Source organism: Poeciliopsis prolifica, unplaced genomic scaffold (genome assembly GCF_027474105.1).
Source record: "Poeciliopsis prolifica strain line A6 unplaced genomic scaffold, Auburn_PproV2 SCAFFOLD012, whole genome shotgun sequence".
Classification (NCBI taxonomy): Eukaryota; Metazoa; Chordata; class Actinopteri; order Cyprinodontiformes; family Poeciliidae; genus Poeciliopsis; species Poeciliopsis prolifica.
Window position 1 is genome coordinate 9,418,039 of NW_026562387.1, and position 25,569 is coordinate 9,443,607.

At 40.2% G+C, this 25,569-nt stretch overlaps 2 protein-coding genes across 3 annotated transcripts in view; one reads left to right on the top strand and one right to left on the bottom strand.

Moving 5' to 3' along the window:
• Positions 1-5,354, top strand: part of stau2 (staufen double-stranded RNA binding protein 2) — an 88,537-nt gene extending 83,183 nt beyond the window's left edge. The window contains exons 14-15 of one of the 2 annotated variants that reach the window (XM_055037258.1): positions 1,929-1,994; positions 3,938-5,354. In XM_055037258.1, the coding sequence (XP_054893233.1) occupies positions 1,929-1,994; positions 3,938-3,973 (102 nt within the window). In that variant the 3' untranslated portion in view covers positions 3,974-5,354. The remainder of the gene's footprint in view (positions 1-1,928; positions 1,995-3,937) is intronic. The other variant, XM_055037259.1, reaches the window with a different exon arrangement.
• A 5,381-nt stretch (positions 5,355-10,735) lies between these two features.
• rdh10a (retinol dehydrogenase 10a) lies at positions 10,736-24,380 on the bottom strand. The gene is made up of 6 exons (XM_055037287.1): positions 23,732-24,380; positions 22,732-22,967; positions 15,381-15,479; positions 14,189-14,334; positions 13,088-13,219; positions 10,736-12,996 (listed from the first exon to the last, which is right to left on the bottom strand). The coding sequence occupies exons 1-6, from the start codon at positions 24,015-24,017 to the stop codon at positions 12,873-12,875; spliced, it is 1,023 nt and encodes a 340-aa protein (XP_054893262.1). The 5' UTR covers positions 24,018-24,380; the 3' UTR covers positions 10,736-12,872.
• Between the last annotated feature and the right edge of the window lie 1,189 nt (positions 24,381-25,569).

Consider the following 25,569-nt stretch of genomic DNA (forward strand, 5'->3'; position numbering starts at 1 on the left):
ATTTCTGACGCAAGCCAAGAGATAATGGTTAGTTGCATCCTCCTGTTCATACTGCATTCCGCAGAGACGTTGATTTGGCATGCAATTATGTGTTTCCACTTGACTGAAGCCGAAAAGATTACTTACTCCTTTTGTACAAATGTCTTAAATACAAATTGGTGTTCATGGAGATGTTTCAGATTTTCCTGTTGGGTGAATGAGTATGCAGTGAAATGCAAGGACAAGTTTTGGTTTACAAATGAATGTGGGCTGGTTTCGTAATGAGCTGTAATTATTCAATCATTACCTCTCACTTATCTACTGAGCACCAGCACTTGTGGTCTATCTCAGCTCTAATTAACAGCAACTGAATGGATGTAAGCTGGTACTGGGCTCTGGTATAAGAAAACGCATGCAGCAATCAGATTTCAGCAAATTGATGCTGGACACACACATACACACACGCATATATATACAGCTATAGATGGATTGATGTGATCTTCAAACCTCTTAACTGGTACTGAAAATAACTCGCTTTGGGGTGACTTTCTGCAGCAGCATCAGTGTATTCATGCTGATTTGTGTTGTTTTCTGACCCATTAGTTGCAGGTCTGGTTCAGTTACCATCTGAGGTTTCCAACCAGTTTGGACCTGAAAATCCAATATGGCTCCCGCACCTCCCCCAATAATATAAAATTGCATTAGATGCTGACATGAAACATTAACATAGACTTTTGTATTTCAGTTTGTATTGCTCGACAGTAGGGGCACAACTTCTTCAGTACGACTTCTTTTCCTAAGATGCATGGTAGCTGAAATGAATGAACAACTCCTACTGGTTTTCTTGAGTCACAACTGAAGCACTGATACGTTGGATGTGATGTCATTCCCAGACCCAAATTCCAACTTACAAGGCAAAATAAAACAGAACATATATTCCCCCGTTACACAATCTGCCCACACATTTCTGACAGTGTTGCAGAACACATCTGGAACAAATCTTCAGGTTGAAGGAGAAATCTGGTTAAGACTGAACAAAGCTGATTGATAACTGAAGTTTTTTGACTGATGAAAGTGAGAAGAGTGGGTACGATCCTGGAGAGTTTTGTTGTTGCTATAAAAATGTTAGCACTTCAGAATAACACACCACTTTCCTGTATTAGTCATCATCCTCTGTATCTACCTTAAAATCTGACTTTATGTGCACTATTTCGTACAATTAAAGCAGAATGAATCCGTCTCACTTCAATAACAGTCCAGCTATCTCAAACAGGCTGTCAGAGGAAGGAAATTACATCACTTTGTTTAAGATCCAAGCTTAGAAACATAGACACCTTGTCGTTTGTGGGGGTTTTTGTTATTCTGCCGCAGTGGATTGCTGGTAGTGATTATCTTTCAAATGATTACACATCACACATTTTAATCTAAACATCATCTACAACATGTAAGGCTGAGACATGCAGTTTTCACACTGAAAGTTCCCCTTCTCCACCACAAATTGACCATAATTACATCATTATACAATTAACAGCACTAACATTATGTGCACACGACGTGTTTATCCTCCCCGTCTGTTTGGCACAGTTGTGAGAATTTGCGGTTTTGATTTATAGGTGTTTAAGACCTGCCGCTTCTGGTTCCGCTGCGGCCACCGCAAATACAGATGTCACTCAGATTGACTTAGGAAAATGGGGAGCAGCCAAAACACAAAGTGGAAATGTTAGCCCAATAATGCTGGATAAACAGTCAGGGAAGTGAAGCCAAAGACAACAGAGAGCGAAGGGAAAGTGTCCTGCTGGCATCAGGTTTCCCAGATTTAAGTGTTATTTGAAAAGCAGCTGACACTCACTCTCTTCCCACCCAGTCTTCGACTCCCTTACCCTTCCTACCTTCCCTACCTCCCAACTCACACGGCCATCTGTTGTCCCCCCCCCCCCTTTTCTTCTCAGGCTGCTCTAAGTGCCTTGAAACAGCTGTCGGAGCAGGGACTGGACCCAGTGGACGGCCCCATCAAGGTACGGTCGGACCAGAACCACAGGGTTGGGTAAGGGAGGATAGGTACTTGTCCAGAGATCATAATGTGCGTCAGCTTAGTGACGTGCAAATCCTCAGGCGCTTCAGGTTGGCCTATCAGGATCTCCCTTTCCACACACACACACACACACATCTATCAGTTCCGCTCAACATTTTTTTTCAATTGGAAAGCAACAGTAGGCGTATGTATTTTACATACACGCTTCTGTCAGAGGTTCATATTTTGCATGATGGCTATCTCCACTATGTCTCAATCATTTTAGACACAAGGGGCTTTTCTCCATGAGCCTCTCCTGTGTCTGCTTCACGACAAGGAGATGAGGAAAGGAAGTAGGAAGGATGACTGCAGGAAAGTGCGGATGCTGCAGTCAGGTCTTTTGGAAATTAGGAAGGAAGCCACTGTCAAGTGTTTCTGGAGTATTTTCATTGTAGGTGTGGCCCAGGAAAGCTGAGGCAAAAAGCGAGAAGAAATTGCAGTATTGTAGCGGCAGCCAACCAGAGATGACTGGGCAAATATGACAACAATTTCCCCTAAGCACTAAATTTTTTTCAAAAGGGACTCGCATTTGTATTCAAACTCATTTACTCTAATAACCCTAAATAAATCCAGGGACGCCCAATGTCAGTAAATATCTAGCTGTCTTTGAAGGCCTCAAAGGTTTTCTAGATAACAGCTCAAATAGTTATATGAAGGCCAAAGAATACAACAGACAGGTCAGAATTTTCTCCAGCAACAACAGATATGTTGCGAAGACATAAGGCAACTGGGAAAAAGTTACAAAACAAGGCAATTCCAGAGAAAATAACAGTTATCACAATGCATTTAAGTTCACCTTTCAGCAGCACAGAGTATGATACAATGAATGGCGAGATCAGGGGTCTCCAATCATAGTCCTCATGACCTCCTGTAATGCAAGTTTTATTTGTATCCATACTCCAACACACCTGAATTACCAGACTTTAGCCAAACTTGATGGCATGGTGAAGAGGTTGTTCAAACACTTGGTTCAGGTGTGTTGGAGCTGGAACTCATATAAAACAGGACAGTGGATCTCAACAGTGAGAGTTGGATGCACCTGGTTTAGACCAAAGCACATTCATGTGTCGCAATGGCTCCCTCAAATTCCAGACCTAAATCCAAGGGAGAATCTTTGGACAGACTTGAAATGGGATGTTATCAGAAGCTCCGTTTTGGAAAAAAAAAAAAGATTGGGCTTAATTGTCTATCTCCAGATGTGGATTGTTGGTAGAAACATAACCATAAAGACTTGCAGCCAGTAATAGCACAATGCTATTTTACAGAGGACTGAGTGAGAGTCTACAAATGCATACCAAATTTTCTGGTTTTTATTTGGAAAACAAGTGAAAACCATGGAATGTTTTTCCTTCCACTTCACAGTTATGCAGTGTTGATCTGTCACATAAAATCCCAATTAAAAACATAAAAGGTTCTAGTTAAAACATGACAAAGTTAATGAGGTGTGAATACCTTTGCAAGACATTGTGTTATTTCCACTCAACTGTTCTTGAAAATACAATAACTGATGCATACAAAAGGACAATAAAGTAGAAGGAAACAATCTTTTCTTTTTTTTCAACCAGACCCTATTCTCGGCCTTTTTCCTAGTAGTAAACAGAGCACCTGGCAGACTTTATCAGTTAGTGTGAAACAGATTGAGTACAAGGACCTGTTAAGTGGCCTGAGTCACAGTTGCAGCACTTTTCGTGTCTCTTGAAGTTTTTCCTTTACGAGAATTGCTCAGTTTTTATTGAATAATTCACAGAAGACTGAGTGAATCCCTCTACTTTCCCAGGAAGTGTTGGTAGAATTAGCCGCAGAGGGAGGGATTATTACCAACATTTCCAGATTAATCAGACACATGCCCTTCCCACTTCCTAATGCGGGCTTCGTTTGTCTTTTCAGACCACCGAACCATGCGGGAGGGAGGATGGACATTAAACAGACTAACTCAGGCACCACCACTCAGGTCTGCAAGGATTCAAAGGCCGTCGTCAAGGAGCTGACAACCCCAACACCCCTTCCTCCTCATCCTCCTCATCCTCCTCATCCAACAACACCCACCTTACACCCAGACTATTCTCCCACTCAGTTCCCCCACCACCAACACGATTGCCACTGTATCCTGCAAAACCTGTCAACATGCAATAGGGTGGATGTGCACCAAGAAATGACCGACTAAAACACCATTACCCGAGTCTATGTGAAGACAACACTATCCTAACCCGTTTATCGATGATTTCAGTCAGAGTTTAGACGACAACGTTGGAGCATAAAATACAGAGTAATTAGATTATTGCATGGTACTGTGTGAAATCAAGGGAAGTCCAAAGCGATACACTGCAAAGACAATTTGTTCCCTTTGGAATAGATGTTGGTATGGTTAAAAACAATTATGTACATCATGCCATTGATTTACAAAATAACATTTTAGAACAGAAACCAACCTGCGTACAGTAGCTTATTTTTTCTGAGGTATTACGTTACCCTTTTTTTTTCTTTTTGTTACTTTAATATTCTAACAATGCTTGAGTACTGTATTTAAAATTAACCAATGCCAGTGCTGTGAAAGTTGTAGTTGTTGTCTTCATATATAGTCACCCAGCTTACCTTGTATGCTGACAAAAAAAAAAGAAACTGTTCATCTATCTATATGGATGTGTATGACTTTGCAAGAGTATCATACTCCAAAAAAAAAAAAAAAGAATGCCACAAAAAAAAAAAAATTCATGTGGACAAAAAGGACAAAACTGGTGTTAGAAGTTTATTATTATTATTAGAGGTGTTTTAACACGACCCCACACTGGCACCGCACCACTGGAGCAACGAAGGAACAAATGCAGAGGCAATTGTGGGGGGGCAGTGTTTTACTTTTTAACTTGAAGAAAAGCCGCTTATGATTAACATTCTCGCATTTAATGCAGATGTCGCGCTCCGGAGAGCTTTGTTGGGCCTGCAGGTTCTCTAGCGAGGGAGAAGTTATCCCCAGTGGTTCTTTGTCAGTGAATCGTCCCTTCCTCTCCTCTCCTGCCCTCAAGAGTTTTGTCTATCACATCTACACCCATTGTGTGTGTTGTATTGACTTACCAAGGCATCAACTGGGTGATTTTAATGCCTGCTACTCTGAAGTGCACCATTAGAGGGGAGAGAGAGCCTGTGTCTGAACTGCAGACTGCCGCTCCCCTCCAGTTCCACAAACGACACTTTGGGTCACTTTGTCCACTGACGTTGAAGATGTGTGTTCTTCTGCGCTGTGTGTGCAATGTGTCATAAGGCTGTTTTTGAAATGCAGTAAAAACACCTCAGTTTATGTGGAAAATGGTCTGTTTGTTTGACTCGTTTTTGCTAAATATATCTCCAACACTGACTTTTTTTTCAATTCAACATCTTTACCTCTTTTATTTTACTTAATAAGCCATTTTTTTTAAATGGTCAATGGAGTATGTTGTAAAATTTCCAGACGCACAAAGATGGCCCATCATTTGTTGAAAGAATTGAATTTGCCTAATATTTGTAGTTATGCTTGCTGACCTAAACGGAAACAGACATTTTGGATTTACTGTTGGACAATGGGGAAATGTTCTTTGTAGTGTGTTTATATGCATCTGATTTCAGCACTTTATCAAGTTCAGAAGACCACAAACTGCTACCGTCATCGCCACCATCACCCCTTTCAGTCTCAAGTCTACGTCTATCAGCAGCCTTGAATCTCATTGTCATATAATGAAGCATAGCTGGATTTATGACTTCTCTACTTTGCCGTATTTTGCGAAGGCCGTAGGGGAACAAAGTTTTCAAAAGATCAGAAAGATTTTATTGTAGGACCACAACTGGCCAGAGAGGCTGCCAAGAGGCTGACAGCAGCAAGATGGCAAGTCTCTTTGGATAACGAATGACTGAGAGAATAATAATATTACCACAAAATTTGAGAAGCGAAGAGTTTAAATTAATGCAATATTCAATTTTGTGTCGAAAAGCCAGAATTTCCATTAAATATGGAGGAGGAAAAGAATAAAATAGTTCCTAATTGAGTTAAAATAGAGCACAACATTGACAAACTGACCTGTAAACTGAAGAACAGGGCAGATAAGAAATTGTTCACGTATACAGTGCACCAAACACACATACTCCACAATTCCTCAACTCAATCCTTCTAGATTCCCTACAAATGCGCTGCAACAAAAGTAGAACTGCAGAACGATGTGTATAGGTCAGTTGGAAGTCCCTATCATCCAATCAGCACTGGACTTGAGATTGGCTTCATTTTTGCAACGAGGACATTATGAATGCAGAAGAACATGAAGACAAAACGGATTCTGTTAAGAACGCTGTCACAAAACTTGGGCTTTACAATTGCTCACATGTTTGGTTCGTTGATTCTTAAGTTTTGCTCTGATTGCCTTCGTGTCAATTAAGATTCAATTCTGTGGCTGTGCAACATGCAAAATAGGCCACACTTGTATCTGTCTTGTATTTTTGTGCCGCCTTTAAATGACGCTTCCTTCTCAGTTTACATCAGAGCAAAATTTCGTCTGCAGTCATGGATTGTTTTGGACATATTGACATTTTTCCTCCATGTGAGGGCTGCAGCTCATATGGATTACTGCTACATCATGTACACGGCTGAAAACCAAACGTTTTGGCAGTAACTCACTAGAACAGTTTCATGTAAAGCCTCAAATACTCTGCGTTGATACTGATTCGTGCACGTGTTCGAAAAAGTAAAACTGGTGGGTTGTGATTTTTGGGGGATTAAATCTGCTTAGAGAGAAACTCTGGGGGACTTAGAGAGCATTAAACATTCATTCCCAGTCTCTTGATCCTTAAGAGTAATGAAAAATAAATTAAAGAGGACTGTGACATCAGGGCAAAGCTAACATAACCCATTCTGACACACGTGAACACTGAATTTTACCCCTTTCATCTTAATACAAAACACTATTCACACTGGAACGCCATCAAAAGCACCATGCATACTGAAAAGGCATGAAAGGACTTGATATTCAACATCTGCATCAATTCCTCATGTTTAGAGATGTTTAACATGTTTTTCAGTATCCTAACGTCTGTGGTACAATAAACTGTGCGTCAAGCTATTTAGCATTTTGAAATTTTATTTTTTGGGGGATTCCCAACAAAAGATCTAAACTTAGAAGGATCAAATTTATAAATGAAGGTTGTAAAATCTGTTTGAGTCTTGCGAACAAAAAGCTACAAAAGGGGAATAAGGTACTTAATGAGCCAAAATAGACAAGCTGAGCCACAAAACCCTTTGAGCTGGTCTGATGGCACAAAGGAGAAAATCAGTTTTCATAGGCTCTCAAACGGATTGCCTTCTGCAAGATAAAAAAGGATAAATGTTAAAAAAATAATCAAATAAACAAGCATTTTCTCTTACCATATTATTTTCTTCGGCTTGTGATTTTGAGAATGAGCTTTTGTGAAAAACAAAAATCTATTTATGTCTATGTTTAATCAGAGTCTATCCTTATCATCCGTTCCTCCTGCCACTCCGTCCTCCTTTACGTGGTTCCCACATAACTCCTCCACATGTTCCGTCCACCGGTGCGCTAACCGCCTGTGCACCACCAAAGCGGCTCTGCTTCCTCCCCACCATTAGTGAGATGGATGAGTGAATGGGACAGCGGCGGTCCAATTCAACCGCACTGACTAATGGACTCTGTTGGCAGCTACATCTGCTTGCCATTGAGAAGTGCCAAAGCCGTTCTCGTACATTTAGCAGCAGATCTCTATTCCAGAACCTTGTTCAGGTTGTAGAAGACCAGCTAGAGTCTGTTTGACACAAGATGTATTGCCCGTCTTGGGCCAGCCGGTGTGAAATGTGACCCGCGGTGCCCAAAGTACACGAAAATCAATGGAGCGCTGGAGTTGGTCTGTGCCACGAAAAAGCAAATGCCAGTGTCATTGATTTTTCCGTGTGAATGATGTCCCATTGACCAACCTCCAGGTTCTCTTAATTACAACCAAATTAAATGGGGGATAAAAAGCCGTAGTGGAATTCTGCAGATTCAGATAAATGTCCACGATAACGCTCCAACAAAAACTCTTGAATTCTCTTTCTGCAGTCACTTCAGAGAAATTTAATAAAGCAATTTCCTAACTGGAGTTTATTGAGGTCTGAGGGCTTCAGTGCACAGAAGAGTTAAAATTCTCCCTCGTTTTAAAATGAGTTTGTCTCAGTAACTTTACCCAGCTCTGTTTGGTCCCACAAAAAGCTTTTTGTCATCCTGGTGGTTTTCAGGATGCCTCAGAGGAGGGTCAAAGCTGGCAAGAAGTCATTTTTGCTCTGCACAGATATATGAGATAAGTTATTAAAATGAATTTATGAAAAGAATTGCTATTCCTGGACGGTTTTTAACAGAGTAAGTGTTCCCAGACGTCACTTGTATTAATTCATTTAGAAATCTGTTTGTAGCTTTGCCAGGTCTCCAGAAAAAGAGGGAACACCACGTTTCAGAAAACCACTCTGTGTAACCATAACAGAGAAGGACAATACATGAATCTAAATACACCCTTTTCTGCATATTGTTGTGGTTTGTTTCAAATCAATATTTGGGGAAATTTTATGCGCAGGAACAACAGTCACATACAGCAGATTGGAGTCGCAAAAGTTTGACATACAGATGTCACTGCGATTTAGAGAAAAGTTAAAACCTTTGGACTAAGGACACAATTCTGTTGTTCCTAAAAATATTTGTAAATTCATCCATATAGTCACAGATGTTTTCTAAACTTTCTCCAAAATTGTGGTGGTGGAGCATATAACAAGCTCTGATACAAATACAAAATATAGATTTATACTAAGTGAAGCAGATAGGAAGATTAAATCCTGACAGGTTATTCACTACTTAATTCACTCTTTAATGAAGCCTTACTCATAAAAATAAAGGTACAAATTGTTTCAATGTTCAGCAATAGAACTCAAATAACCTGTATTTCTTTTTTCTTATCTTTTTTATTTTTTTTGCTAGTTAAGATCTGCAATCCTTTTTTGAACCAGAAGCATAGCATTTTAATTTTATAATGCAATTTTCCAAGCTGAGCAAATAAGCATTCCTTTGAGTTGTATAAAAAAAAAAATCCCTTATTTCTCCTGGCTAATATGTGACCTGAAAGGCAACTCTAGGTCTGTACAAACAACTCAGCAGTTTGAACATGTGAGTTAAAAACTAGCTCATGACATCTTTGCTGACACCAATTAGGGAATTATTCTTTCTTCTTGTTTTTCTCCAGGGAAGTAAAAGGTCAGCTACATAACAGCTGCAATAGAAATAGTTGGAATTTCATTGTTCTGCTCCCAGATGGCTCATCAAGCAGTCAGAAACAGGTTTTTACAGAGGTATTGGCATGGGTTGGTGTTTTTGTTTGCTGTTAGGCAACCGAGGACGTTCATTCATCTTCTCTATTCTACATTAATAACTGTGACCCCTTTCCCAAGCTTTCTCAAGGTCACAGGGTTTTGTCTCTTACTTTGTGTACATACTTTACATTATTTTATTTATTTATTTTACAATATTTTTATATGCATCTGTAGATAGATAGATTTTACCCATTTCACAACTTATCCATGCAAAAATAAGTGCGTTTATAATTTTTACTTACTTCCATTGTAGGATGTTCAAAATCTAGATCTATTAAAAGATAACATAACAGCTTTTAGGACTAAATTTCAGTTTCCTAAAGCATAACAAAACAAGAAGTGCTCTCTCTGAGTTATTAATAGGAAGAAGAGTTGTACTACAGTTTACTTTCTTATTAAGTTATTATTGTAAGAAGTTGGGTGATTTGATCAGATACATAAATGAAATGATCATCAGCATATGTGAGCGTCTCCATATGAACACCTGTTTTAGAAGTTGCAAGTTTGGGTGGTTTATGAAACAACAGCAACTCTAAAAGGCAGCAGTAGCAACAAGTTGTTTTTACCTAAGATGATGTGTGGTAGGATTTCCAAACTATTTGGAGATCATTGTTTCAGATAGTTTATTTTTTATTATTTTATTTTCAATTGTTATACCTAAAAGGCTTGCCAACTAAAATCCAACAGATTGGAAAATTTCTTGATTTCAGCTGGTGGCATCTGAGTCAATCCATGCAGCCTCGCATTCACAGTTCAAGCCGCAAGTGATGTAATGATGTCTAAGGGGTGCAAAATTATCCTTTGCACCCCTTAGAAGGTGTTGAGCCTTGTGTAAATAACAGCCTAACTGAGTATTAAGGCTGATCATACAGTAACCGCGATGGCTGCTTCAAGCAGAAAAGCTGCTAAACATAAAGCCTTAGACTAAAAAGTGGGTGGATGTAATTTTGACAATGACTGCATATATAACCTTCTTAAGCCAACACCCATATATCAATGCTGTCTGACTCAGTGGGAGAACAGTGACACTGATACCAGTCAAAAGAGTTGTTGCAGGGAGAAGAAAAGGCTTGGGAGGGTAACATCCTGACAATGAGAACTGCTCCAAAGTAGTTTCAGTCGTTTGGAAGATCCCCTTTCTTGTCACTCTCCTCTCAAAATCGCTGGATCGCAAACTGCGGCGTCACAGACATCTTATCTGCTGAGTAACCGTTTCGTTTCAGCGCCGTGATGACTCATCGCAGCAAAAGGCAAGAGCGAAAAATCTGACTAAAAGCTGCTGTTTCTATCAGATGTCTTCACAAGCAACACAAAAACGCCGATAATAATCTAAATCACTTTATTAATTTAAGTTAGGTAGAGACACTAAACATTGGAACCACATTTGCTCGACAATGGAGCATTATTTATTTATTTTTTTTTAGAATATTACAAAAAGATGCTTATGTTATGCTGTCAAACAAAATAAAAAAGGCAAAAATTAAGAGGTAGAGAATTTAGGCTCATCACTGTGACTGAGGGAATGATGCCTGTTGGAATGTATTGTATTTAAAATTCAAAACAAAAAATATATATATATGTATAAAGTATATAAAATAGTCATACATCAAATGTGGTGGGAACACTCATTTGGGCGAAGGTTAACAACATTTAAACATACATTTCACTTTAACTGGTCAGAAGAATGTCAGAGACAATTTTACATTTTTTTTTTTTTTGGGTGGATTTGGGGGAATAAAAAAAAAAAAAAACATTACAGTTCCCTCAACCACTCAGTGTCAGGACAGTAACTTCAACTGGAGTTAGTTTTTTAGCAATATTGTTCAAAAAATATAAACTTACAAAATGAACAACACCTTAAAATGGACACAAATGGAGAAAAATATGTGTATATAAAGGCCGGTTCTCTCGGGTTCTCTTCAAACAATACATTCTGCTATCAGTCACATGCTAATTCAACCCAGGACAGTGATTTTTTTCAATTTTCTTTATATCTTACTCACGTTTCATTTAAGAGATTTATCAGAACAGCAATGACTGAAACTCGTGATACAGGAAAGTCCAAAAAAGGTTATCGATAACTTGGCCACTGAGTCCCATTTGGAATGCACTTAAAAAGTCAAACTATGCTACATGTCTCTAAAAATTACATATTTAGGCAAAAAAAAAAAAAGAAAGAAAGATGGTACATGGCAAAAAAAAAAAAAAAAAATACACTAGCGTGAATCAGTGTTGTGTAAACTGGACTGAATAAAAGCCTCTGAATAAGAAAATGTTGGCTAGCTTGAAGCATTGTGTTAAATCTACACAAAGATCACTGGCAGTGTGGGGAAAAGCAAATCTGAATTTACATCATAAAAATTAGAACTTACAGTGCATGTCTACAAAAAATAAAATAAGTGAAAAAAAAGATTACTGTTTTTACAGTAACATACTGTATATTTCCACAATGACACTAGATAAGGCTGGTGACTACATTATGTAAAGAGTTAATTACTGGATACCTTTTTTTTGTATGATTTGAAAACTAGTGATGGTATATAGATGTTGATTTCTATGAAAGCAAAAACTCAAATGATTCCTTTGTGTAGTACGCAGCTTTTTTGTTCCAGAGGAACAATATGGTAAATCTTTGCATTTGCTCAATGCAAGTGCACCAGTCTAGATTCAGTCTTTTTTCTTTCTTTTTTTTTTTTTTTTTTTTCCGCCCTCACCTATCTTTCGTCTTCAGTGGTTGTTTCCATATGCTTGCAGGTACAGCGGTGTGAAAAAGTCTTCGCCCCCTATTTGTTTGACACTTTAGTTTCAGAACATCAGTCCAGTTTAAATGTTAAAAGATAACACAAGTAAACACAAAATGCAGTTTTTAATTGAAGGCATTCATTATCAAAAGAAAATGATGAATGCCTTAAGTGGGCTCTTAAGAAAAAGTGATTGCAGGCCTCACTTGCCTCAGTTAAGGTCAAAGGTTATGCCTTAGAGACTTGGCAAAAATGGCTTGCTCTGGCAGAGAAAATTTGCCTCAATTTTTCCAGAACACATCCTGATGATCCCTAAGACTTTTGGAAAAATAGTCAGTGAATTGAAAGGACAAAAAGTTGAATTCTTTGGACGGTGTGTGTCCTGGCATAAAAAGTAATTGCTTATCAGATCAAGAGTGAAACATGGTGCTCAAATACCCTCCGCTCTGGTTGAATTACAACAATTCTGCGAAGATGAGAAGGCCAAAACTTTCTCATAATCGCAAACATTTGATTGCAGTTGTTGCTGGTAAGGGTGGCCCGACCAATTATTAGGTTTAGAGGGATATCACCTTACTCTGGCCAATATTTAAATTGCTGTGATGTTCTGAAACACTGAAGTGTGAGAAAATACACAAAAAAGAAAAAAGAAAATCAGGAAGGTGGAAAATCATTTGTCACGCCACTGCATGGATGCCCCGGTTGTAAACACTTCTCCTTAGATCCCGTTCTTCGCTTCATTGTTGTTCATCGCCTCCTTCCTCTGAGCTAGGAAAGGGTACATGCATTTGTCGGCACCGAGGAACCGGTACATGCACACGATGGCCTCAAAGGGCAGGATGCTGTGGAAAACGGGATGGAGTCGGGATTACAACTACAGGATCCTCACTGCATTTCACTTAAGAGTAATGGAGCATTGAGAGGGTTTCTTACCTTTTCATAAAGTTAACCATGTAGATGATGCGAGGTGTGCAGACCATTGGCTGATCTGTGAGGATGGCTCTCATGGCTTGCTTCACACAGAACTCCGGCGACAGGGGCGGCAGAAAAGGCTCTATCTCCTTCCTGGTTCGAATAAGGAGTAGTTATTGTGAACCACGTTATTCAATCAAATTTTGATTTAAATCGTGTGTGTGAACAGCCATTTTGTGGCTTGGGTCTTAACATTGGAAAGGTCACTACAAAACACAACTATGCTGACCAACTTTCCTGTCCCTCCAGTATTGTGCTCCCCACAGCACAATACTGCCACCACTGTGTTCTTCCTGGAGATGGTGATTTGTGTACTGATGAAATGTACATACAATTACCATCATTTAAGGATGCATTTTTAAAAATCATTCCTTTGTGTAATTTTGGTCTCATCTGACGAGGGCACCTTATTTTATGACTCAACTCAGCCCACTACATGGCTTGTGGTATTTTTTTTTAAATAATAGTTTTCCTATTGGGGCATAAAAGTAATGGGGGCAGAATCAAAAATCCATTAAGTATAATTTTCCTTACAATTCAAAATAATGTGCTACTTTAGGTTGATCTATAACTTCAAATCCCAATCGGAGTCAGATGGTAATCTGTCTTCACAAACTCTTGAGCATGATTGTTATTATTGATGCAATGACACTGATTAGTACTAAATAGTTGTGGGGGTGGTGGGTCAGTTGACAGCAGAGCCACCTGCAGACAATAACCATCAGACAAAGTGTAGACCATAACAGCAGCGGTTATTGCAGGGGGATGGAGCGCTTGGGGGACAGAGACCAGGTGCACCTGGTCTTGAGGTTTTTACCCCGGGAGACAAAAAGCACCCCTCCTTGTTTACACAAAGTGTTGACTTATGAAACAGAAATCGCTGTGCCGTAATTCTCCCGACAAACCCTCAACGTCTGCTTTGATGTTCCAGTGTTGTTCCGAACACACTTTTTCAGAAAATCAAAACTCAACCCAGGTGCGAGAAGGGGAAAAAAAAAAAAAGAAAGGAAGAAAAGAAGTGCACAGAAGTGGATACGCTCGCCGGTTCGTGTTGTGGCTCACCTTATCCTGCAACCTTTGAACATTCCTGTGTTGACCAGGTAAGGGCACACCAGGGTCATGTTGATGCCGTCCTTCTCTGAGGCTTTAATCTCGTGGCTCAGGGACTCGTGAAACCCGATGGCACCAAACTTGCTGGCACAGTAATCCTGAACAGAATAGAAAGAAAACAGATTCCACCCATTAACAAAAAAAAAACAAAAAAAAACGCACCTAGGGACTAGAAAACATTATCAAACGTGCCTAAGTGGGCTCATGGGTTTCTCCTAGATGGTAATGATAGAGCCACAAAGAAAACCTGAGGGAGCCGAACCGCTTTTCTATGGTTTCATTAGCATTCTTCTCGAGCACATTAGTATGCTGCTCTGCTGGGCAGGAAGGTTTTGATGTGGTACACCGTGGAAATAATCTTTTAAAAAAACAGACTCAATAAATAAAGGAGGATAAATATATCCGTGACAATAAACACAGGAACAGTACAGTCATAGACTCCCAAAAAATAATAATGTGCACATCTGAAGTCACGTTTAAGAAATTAACATTTCTAACAGCAAACTGGAAGTGCAATACACTTAAGTGTTAATCTAAGACATTGTTGTAGTATTTTAAAAAAAAAAAAAACGCATCCTTAAATAAAGAGAGAACTGGAAGTAGCTGTCCTTATAGAGCTTTTTGCTGCAGAAATATAAATAAGAAAAATGTCGTTAAAAAATATAAAAAAATTTAATTTGAAGAGGATACTGTTTTGTTCTCTCGGGTTATGGAGATAAATAACCCCGCTCAAAATATTTTAGAATGAATTAGAATTTTTTTTTTTTTTAAACTATAGGAAGAAAAACCATATCAATCAGAAAAGGTTGTGAGCTGAATATTGAATGAGGAGCAAGTAGTCCACAAAGCGGTGATGAAGATGTCTCTGTCCCACGGGGAGCTGTCAGCTCATTCTGGCCCCGGGGCCAGTGCCCACTGGGGGCCCCCGACGCCCCCGCTGCTGCAGATAGAGGAATCTATACGAGACTCCCGAATGCTCATCTGTGGTGCTTAATTTAACGGGTGGGGGAACAACTAGAGAGATGGGGCCTAACCTCCTCGCTCTCAGCGTGCTAGCTGGCAAGCCGACGGCCGAGGAGAAAAGCCCGCTCGCAGATGGTGGGAACGACGGGGATGTGTATGTGTTTCTGTGTATGATACTAACCTCCACTCCAGCTGTGCTGAATAAACCGAGGGAGCTGGCAACAGTCACAATGTGACCGTGATTCAGCTCCAGCATCTTGGGGAGAAACGCCTTGGTGGTCTGGAGGAAGGACAGAGGAGACAGAAGGGCAGGGAGAAAAAAAACAGAGAGGTTAGTTCACTTGTGCAGTTTGTCTGTGCCAACACTCTTTGATCCTCTCTGCCTTCCCCCCACTCAGTTTCTCTTGCTTCTCCATGGTGATGCAGAAAGAAGCATCAGAATGAGAATTCATAACAGAGAGAGGGGGGGAGGTTCAACATTTAAAGACTTTTAAGACTTTTATTCTTATGAAGCTCATGTAAAAGAGAAGAAGGATGTCAAAGAGAGTGATGCGAATGCTGCAGCAAGGTCTCTTCTTTTCCCACACAGATCTGGTGCCTTTCGTTGAGCCTTTCTCTAAAGACTTGGTGACAACACCAGTCACAGGCCTCCGCTCACTCAACACCTGGAGCAGCTCAGTTCAGCCTCTCTTCCACCTACACTCCACACCCCACCACCACCACCCGAGCGACACTCAGTGGAACAGCTCCTCAGATGAGCGAGTCCAGCTCAGGGATGAAAGAGACGAGCTCCACCGGCTCGTCCAATGGCGGTTAGAGGCCTACAGCTGAACCTGGCTCTGCCCGTCTGCTGCCGGCTTTAGCGCGCCTCTGCACACAGCGTGAGCCAATCAGCAGGTGTGACAAATAATGACTATGACAGGAACTGACCAATCACTCTCCCACTGGGCAGTCTGCAAGAAACTGGGAGCCCTTTTGTTGGTGACTGAGCAAAAGATAAAGGTGAAATATGTGCCAGCACAGTGAAAGATACATGTAGCTTGCAGTGCTTAAAGAGTGTAATGGAGGTGAGACGTAAATAGAAACTTCCGTCTCCCTTCACCTGTGAAACAGACATTTACTGCTTATACTGTAACATTACAGAAACAAGTTCTGGCACAATTCATATGTCAAAATTCAACATTTTCCAGACAGAGCTTCAAAATTCTGAGTTTATGTTTTGGATATTTTTTAGTAGAAGAATACTAGGCTCACTTTGGTAGGGAAAGAAGGAAGGAAGGGCAGGATTGATTATGGCTAGATTACGGAAAGGCTCTTACTAATTTTCCAGAAAAATATGGTGTTTGGAGAATTATACTACACCTAAATTGCTTGTATTCAAATAATTTATGATGAAATAAATGAAAGGCAACAGTTTTATGATCTGAACCCCTTGCCAGAGAAATGATCCATGCTTCTTAGTAAACATTTACAGAAGGGGAGCATGGAGCCAGTGAGAGCATGGTACCAGGTAGTACAGCCCTGGATCCACCAGAGCAGGGAGGAAAACGCCTCATTAAAACTGCACCCGGAGATTAACTGTATTGGACCTACTGACATTTAACGTAATCTTTAGTGAGACTTCTGTGTTGTAGATGCCTTTCTGCTTGTTTAGTGAGATGAAACCTACACAGAGAAGCTGTTGTAAGAACTAAAAATGACCTCATTGTTTGAGTTAATTTTTTTTTTTAGTCAGGTATAACTGATCTGAAACGGATCCAGACATCTGCAGTTTTCCAGGACATAAATTTTAAGCGCGGTGCAATATTCAACTCATCAAATGATGGGGCCCAAAGAGAGGTAACTCAGAGAATGCAAGACCCAGGCAAACGCTGAGAAAGGACTCTATGAGCCAGAATGGCAGCAGAGGGAGAGAGTTGCGTGCAAATGAAGAATTACCTCAAGATATGCCCATACCTGAGTTGAGCCAAAATTTCCCACTCCCAAAGCAACTTTTTGACAGCAGGGAATGACTTGACCTGGCACTATGCTATACAGTTCAAGCCAGTTTGCAGATTTCAGTGGGACAAATTTGCTGAGTGGTCTTTTTACCTGGAACTGGCGGAGGAACGATTGCTCCCCCAAACTGAGGACTGGCGTGAGCGTGACCAACCTTCCCATCTCTCTCCCACCCTGCCGGGATGTCCTGCTTCTCATGGCAGCTCTGGCATGTGGGTATGACCCCCACTGACCTCTCTGACACAAAATGTGTGAAGGCAACCAGAGTCTCGTGTCTTACATCAGAGCCGCCGTAATTGGGTCTCAACGCTCTCTTGTTCCGCTAAATTACCCGCTGACACAGCCAGGCCTCCTTGGCCCAAGTGGGGTGCCCTGCCCGCTGCACCCCCTCCTAATTGGTGGGTGCCCCCTGGAGCATTTAAGCCACACAAAGCTTCTTGCAGCTGGGGTGTCAGGCTGCATTAGTGCTAGCGCCTGACCAACAGGAATATGAACAAAATATTGGCCTTTGCATTGGACCAGATGGCCATTTAATTGGGTTGACTTCTCCCTGGATGAGAGAATGAATGGGAGGGAGTACAAATCTTTCTGAGCACCAGAGCTTGACTGATACCACCGCAGAACGAGGAAAAGGAATGGGTTGGGTTGATTTTAGTGACCATAAGGGATGATTGATGAATTTTGTTCTTATTGGAGGGACCAGGCTAAATAGTCAGCAATTTGCTGACTGTTGCTTAAATCTTAACCCAAGTGGTTGCACAATCACTTTATTCACATGGAAGGAACATTGACAAGTTGGAATTGGTGTCATTAAGTACTCTGTGTCTCCAGAACATACCTACATAATAATGTAGGTTGTAACAGAAGATTTGCTCAATTGAATTTTCTTTTTTCCAATTTGCTCACCAAATTTACTCACAGCAGAAAGCTTTGTTTTGGTTGTCTTTGAGCTTTAATCAAATATCTTGCACACAATGGTTTGTGTGAGCAAAACATTGGATGGTTTCCAAATTACATCATAGGCAGAATAAATGATTAAAATTGATGCTTCTACTGCAGATTTTTTGCGAATATACAAATAGATCTCAAAAAGTTCAAATCTTGGCCGAGCCTTGATTTTTATGCTAACTAATTTTCTTAAAGTATGTGTTTAAAGACATAAACATTTATTAGGATTTATTTATTAGGACTTTATTTTCACATGGAACTCAATCTTAAATTTCATTTGATTTTCAAGATTGTGTATTTCACGGAAAACCAAGAATTTAATGAGACACACCATTTAAATACCATTGAAAAATACAATCCAGTTTGTATTTTAACAAATAATATCATTAATTTGTTTTAACTTGAAGTATAGAAGTAAAGCGAAACTCTTGGTTTTCTCAGATAACTTTTTGGCCTGTGTGCGTCTCCTAGTATCATATCAGACATTTAATTAAAAGGAAAGATTGATGGGTGACTGAGTCATTAGTTTTAGAGGCAAGAACAGGTACATGGAAAAGGAAGGAGTGATAAGTAGCCGCATGAAGACATCCAGGTGCACTAGGCCGGAGGAGGGGCCCTTATAAAGCTAGTCAAGTAGGACCCTTCTGCCTGGCTGCCTCCTTTCTCTGCCTACAGAAGGAATGCTGCCTGCGGAACTTGGCTCCTGTCAGCTGGCATCTTGTCAAGCTGATCCACAGACAAGAAACCAATTGTCAGATAAAGTGGGTCAGCAGCAGCTTACCATTAGCCCTCTCGCCTAGCCTATGCATGGGATGGCACCAGGCTCTTTTCCCGCCATGTCACGCCGTTGCACAAGATAAGTGGGATCTCCACAAGCGGGAAGGGGAGCCGAGTGTTTGTCATTCACAAGACCACCTGTTGGATAACTAGCTCAAGATGTCGATGCTCATTTCCTTTCGTGTCATTCCACTAGATAAATGCAAAGCTTCAAACATGAACGACTCTGGTGTCTCTCTTGCAAAATGACTGTGCATCCCATGTGCCATCGTGACTCAGAAGTAAGTGGTCAACATCACAAATGGTCAGCTGGACTAATAAAAGCATCAGAGAAATGCATGCCTCATAAAAACAGAAAAATCTTAAGAGAAGAAAGAGACTGAATCATTGTTTGTGTGTGTGGCAAAGCCGGAAGAACGGTGCTGGCCTCTGTGACTCCCTTCCAGCTGCACCCAATGCCTTGAAATCAGCTTGGGAGGAGTCAGAGAGGCCCCTGGAAGGAGGAGAGATGGAGTATGGAGTATGGGGTCTGGGTTCGGCTGCCTTGGCAGACCACGCTACGATTACCATCCGTTTCCTGCTCCAATCTCAGCCATTGCCTCATTCTTGATACAGTGTCCAACAAATGAGAATTTGAACAGATCAGAAACTGTTGCTGCAGGAGTTCTCTCGACTTCTTTCTCATACAGTTATGCTAACCAAGTGTGAGGAAAGCTTTGTTTGTTTGACAAATTTGAGCTGTTTCTGAGGAGCAACAATGCTTTTCTTAGCAGCAAGAAACTTTCCCAAAACATTAAGATAACGTCAGTTACAACATTTTGATTTTTTTTCTGGCCAATGTCATTTTCTGATTTTCTTTAAGATTCTGACTGATTTGGACTAAGTCTGATCACTTCCTTAATTATAATAAAATCTTTTTTTGTAAACAGTTAGCATCTTTTTTTGTGTATAGAGGTGTTCCACAGGAATAGTTCTGGGACTGCTGTTATTTATTAATAAACCAAATTTTTCATTTCTGCTCTCCATGTATTGGATTACAAATAAAATTTTTAAGAGTCCTAAATAATTATCCCTTAAAACTTGATACCTTCTTCAGAACTACGTCTCACCTTTCTTTTAAGAGACACAAAACTGCTTCGTTCACATTTTTTGCCTTGTTGTTGGAATGTAATTTGTATGAACACCTCTCCACGGTTATCATCTGCTCTTAAGGAGGTCTACATTTAACTTCAACACAAACTTTAGATCTCTGACTTATCACTGTATTTAGCATCGAATGATCTGCTTTATTTGTGGGATTATACCGTAAACCACTGACTCTTGCAATCAACTTTGAAAAAAAAACCCATATGCATCTGAGTTAGGTTAAACTTTTAAAATGTTTTTAAAAGTGTTTAGATGGATGATTTAATTGAGACTTGGTCTTTGCCTATTGTATCATCTGACTACATTCATTTCTTTGTTTTCTTGTCTAATGAACTTTATGTTTTCTTACGTATGTGTTGTTTATAATGCTGTTTTGAGCGACTGTCAGTTTTGTGCAGTCTTGTAAACTGCATTTTGAAAATCTACACCACTTTGCTGCATTTAAATGAAAATAATATTAACCTTAAGCTACACTTTGTCTGCTGAGTCATAAAAGGAGAAGTTACCCCGTCCAACAACACATCACCAGAAAAAAGAAATCTAAAACACGGAACAAAAAGATACCACCTGCACGTAGTGAGAAACAGTGTTTGTGAGAGGATAGTGGTCAGGTCTCTGTTAGTCTAAGCTCTATTCATCCAGCTTGTGTCCTTAATGAACCACATCCTCCATTCTGGCTGTCGCCATTCATTAAATCCTTCTTTCATCTGCCCCGTCTCCTCCTCCCAACTCCCTCCCTCGTCTCCACCCCACCTCTAAAGAACGCACGCTCTCCATAGAATACTGGAGATACACAAACACAGCTCTCTGTTAGGAATCCCCAAATCTGCCACCCAACCACTGGATCCTGACTCCAAATCCTGGATGTAAAAGAACACGACGAGAGCCAGCAGAGAGGAGCATGAATAGAGAAACCATTAGGGAGGAAATACACAACCTGTTTGACAACACAAGAGATTTTCATGCTCAATTAGCAAACTTCAAACTGTTGTGCTGTCATTGCATCCCCGAGAAATCGTCTCGATATAAAAAACAACCTGCAGCCGCAAAAAAAAAAAAAAAAAAAGTGCAAGCCCTGCTTCTCCTATGTAAAGTGAGAAGTTCTACGACAGCTCTACCTCTGGGTGAGAGAGACATCACTGTGGAGTGAAACTGGGGGAAAAAAAGATTAAATAAAAAGACAACTAATTATGCACAGGCACGGCAGCTGCCAAGCAGAGCTGGCTGCTGCAGCTAAGTGATAAAATTCATTTTCATTACCGAGCTGCATCCATCTAATTTTTTTTTTTTTTTTCAGAAAGGCTTCCCCTCACATAAATTTTCTAATTACAGTGGGAGACTGTATCCTGTGGAGGCTCAAATATGTTGCAGTTTGAGACACTATTATTTTTAGAATTTAATTGGAAATGAAGCTGTAAAACACATAAATGGATAAATAAATGTATTGTTTAATTTAATCTACGTTAAATAATAAAATGTAAATATTGAGATAAAAACAATCTATTAATCACCAACGTCTAATATATATATATATATATATATATATATATATATATATAATTTTTTGCGTTTATTTACCATCTCAGTTCAATTGCCATAAAATATTCCACAGCTTCGCACTGACTCATCAAGCAGACTCTAACATCTTAAACTGAGCTGTAAGTCATTGTGAAACCAATCATCTTTAGCCCTGTCGCTTTATTAAAAGATGGGGTCATTTACACCCCAGGAGTTTTTTACTATGTGCACCGTCCGGTGGAGTAGAACTGCGTGCGCTTTTTTACACGGTTTCAGAAACTGACGGTCTGACGGGAAAATTTCTCCACTTCCTGGCTGCTTGACCATGATATTTGCCTCGTCCTGAGCATTGGGCTAAAACCACGGGAGGGTTCATTATATGTTTGCCCCACCCAATGACAGACCCTGAAAGTGAACGTGCCCAAAAGTCAATAAATAAAATAAATCATTAGATTATGATGTAAATGTGTCTGTAATAAACATTGCAGATACATTTATGTGAATAAAAAGTATTCATATGTTTTAATTCTGACATTCAGACATAATTGCTTAGTTAGATCACACTGTGGCACATTTGACCTTCCCTATCCCACATTCCTTTTCCGTTCTATGCTGCAGCTCTTGTTTATTTGAAGTGAAACATATTTAAGTGAACAAAATGTTTCACTGGAGATAAAACGGCAGAGGAAGGCCCCCGGGAGGGGAGCCAAAAGAAAATCTGACACAGATCCCCGTCAAATCACCACCTGCCAACAAAATGTGCTCAACTGATACGAGGCTTAAGCAGATTCCTCCTTCCATCACACAAGGATAAAGGAAGACCTTCCATACCACAGGAATCAGCACCAAATACAGGGGAATTTTCATCAAAGAGAAACCTTGTGGCAGTACTTCAGATAAAAAGTGAAACGAAAGATGGCTATTTATGGTCACATACTTTCACTTTCTCACTCAGTGAGGGATTTAGACACTATCTTTGATTTTTGACTTGGACACCAAGAGGTGGGATAAGAGATTCTGACGGAAGCATGGGCGCTGGCGGTGGCGTGGAAGAGACCTGGCATCATCGTTTCACATGGCTCATCACAGCGCAAGGCCCCAAACAATCAAAACAAACCATGATGACATGATCAGGATAAGCTCACCCAAAAGTGTGCGTGACAGTTGACCACCATGGTGCGCTCGATCAGCTCATCCGGGCACTCCAGCAGGTGGTGGCCTGAGACCACGCCAGCGTTGTTGATCAGTATGTCCACCTCTCCCACCTCTCGCCGCACCTTCTCCGCCGTGGAATACACGCTCTCGCGCTTGCCCACGTCACACACGTACGTGTAGACCTGCGGCTGAAAAGCAGGGACCTCCTCCACTCCTCCAACAGGTCCTGCAGGATGGAGAACGGAGAAGTGATGAATGGAGGTTTGACTGCGGCGCAGAAGAATGAATATATTGTCCACATGCAAACTATATTATTAAAACACTCATAATAAGTCAAGCTTTAGTCAGAGATGTACTGATTTGGGGGTTTTCCCCCTGAATGATACAATTTATTCCCCTGAGGGCTAAGAAAATGAGTGCTGCAGTTGTTTTGATAGTAGAAGTATTAGTCGTATTAGTAGTTTGAATCCAACAAAAAAATGAGATAATACCAAAGATGACCACCATAAGAGTCCTTCAACATTGTCAAATTTTCATTAGGCTAAAGTGAAGTTTCTTTATTGTTCTACAAGTTAAATAAAATGGAAGATTTTAAGCATTTCATCTGTTGAAAACTGATTAGCTGATCATAATTATTATTTTTTTTTAAATCCTCTGACTCCATCTCTGGCTGACTGACAGGTGTATCTCTCCTTTCCTGAAGCTGCTCAACCTGAAACTCTAAAATATGGTGCAAAAAAATAGATGTTTGTATTCAGATTTTCTAGTATTTGACTGCTGTTCATTTGTCCGAGCGCGATCGAGGGGAAAAAAAATCGGTTGATTCCGATCTCTGGTTGATTGATTAGTCAATCTCCTGTTCACTCTGACACTCAGTGAAGATTTGACCATAAATCTGAGATAGAGTAAAATAAATAAATAAAATTCAATTAAATCGTTAACCTCTGTAGCAAAAACATCCTTCAAAAGTCCTTCACAGGGTTGACTTACCATCCTTTGCGACGGGAGTCTCCGTTTCGTGGTATATCTGCCGCACCATCTCCGCCGTTTCCTCGTTGCTCTGGCTGTTTATGTCCCACAGGACCAGGACCGCTCGTCGCCGCGCGAACTCCTTGGCGAACAGCCGCCCGAGGCCGCTGCCAGCCCCGGTGATCACGCACACCTGTCCCGCCACGCTCTTCTCCTTGGGTCGCACGACCCATCTGGCCCCGGCTGTCACAAACGCCCAGAGCACCTTCAAGATAACCACGAAGAACTCCGCGATGATCATCATCATCTTGGCCGTGCTTTCTATGAATTTCAGATAAGACGCGCAAAAAAAAAAAAAAAGAAAAAAAAAAAATATATAAATATGTATATATTTAATTGTTCCAACCTGTTAGCAGCAGAGGGATAGGGTTTCACCGAGAAAACTTGGATCAGAGCACTGACAGAGGAAAGTGGTTGAGGAGCGCACGCAAGAGCTCGGATTATAAGAGGTAAAAAAAAAAAGGAGAGAGAGAGTTCAGTTAAGAATCCGGTTGCCTGTTGAGCGCTGATCTGCGGTGACTAACGAGCAGCTACTATGGATTGTCTCCTACCCTCTCTGCTGCTGCTGCTGCTCCACATCTCATGTCATTCTGATCCGCATCTCACTCGCTATTTATTCAGTCCACCCATCCAAAGCCAGACCCAATAGGAGTGGGCGCCTGACAAACCGAAGTGCCAGCTATCTACACTACACTACACTCAGCGGGATGCAAGGCAAATAATTGGACACAAATATGCGTGAAAACCCCACTGGTCATTTTTTTTATTTATTTATTTTTATTTTTATTTTACAGATCTCGAGTATCAGTGCTTCTGTTCTGTTTAGTTGGGCAACTTACAGAATTTTGGCGACTATATTGAAAGTTAATTTGTTAGTTATAATACTAAGTAATTACTAATGGATTTGTCTCTCCTGGTTTGTTCCAAAAGGAATCAAAGTTAATAATATCTATAGATCTAGCCCTGAAAGGTTGTGAGTGAACCGTTTCCTTGGTCTAAAATATATATTTTTTATTTTTTTAAATACAATTGAAATTAGCACATTTGTTAATTCATGGTCATGTTTGACAACGTTATAGCAACTAAACTATTTGACTGATATCAAGGTGAATATAATTGGTTCTGTCACAAATTAAGTTTTTTCACTGTATGTAGTGTCCAGTAAAAAACAGCAGTGGCATATTTATACTGGTTGGACTTGGCCTGAATATGTCCACTTGAAAAATGTTTGAAATAGTCATAAGACTTGTGGCTGTTATAGTTTCTGTGGTGGAACTATTATTTAAATATAGCAAGAGCGCCAATGCTAACCTAAAAATTGCTAGTAAGCTGACAGCCATATTGAATTTGGAGTTTAGGGTTGGTCACAAACCTTTGTCTTTTTGAGGAGCCAAATATTTAAAGTTCCATAAAGACTTGAAATAATTTTTTATTTTTTTTTCTGTGTTTGTGACACAATGCATAGGAAAAACAATGACCTGTTTGACCTTTAGATTGCTCTCAGGATGTAAAACATTTAATATCAATCTTTACCAATCACATACACACACTGGCTACTTACAGTGTAAATAGTGAGAAGCGTGCCTTACTTAAAGACAGTTTCAAACACGCTAACAACCTTTCAAGCTCAGATAATGGAACTAAATATGTTATATCTCAGATGGGGCTGAGTGGAATGAGGGAGTAATTAAGGCACATTTTCTCATATGTAACAAGGACACAAGGACACCTTTTTTTTCTGGCTTACATCATTTTGGTGTTGTGCAACCTCTATCAACCTATCAGATGCCCAGTCTCCC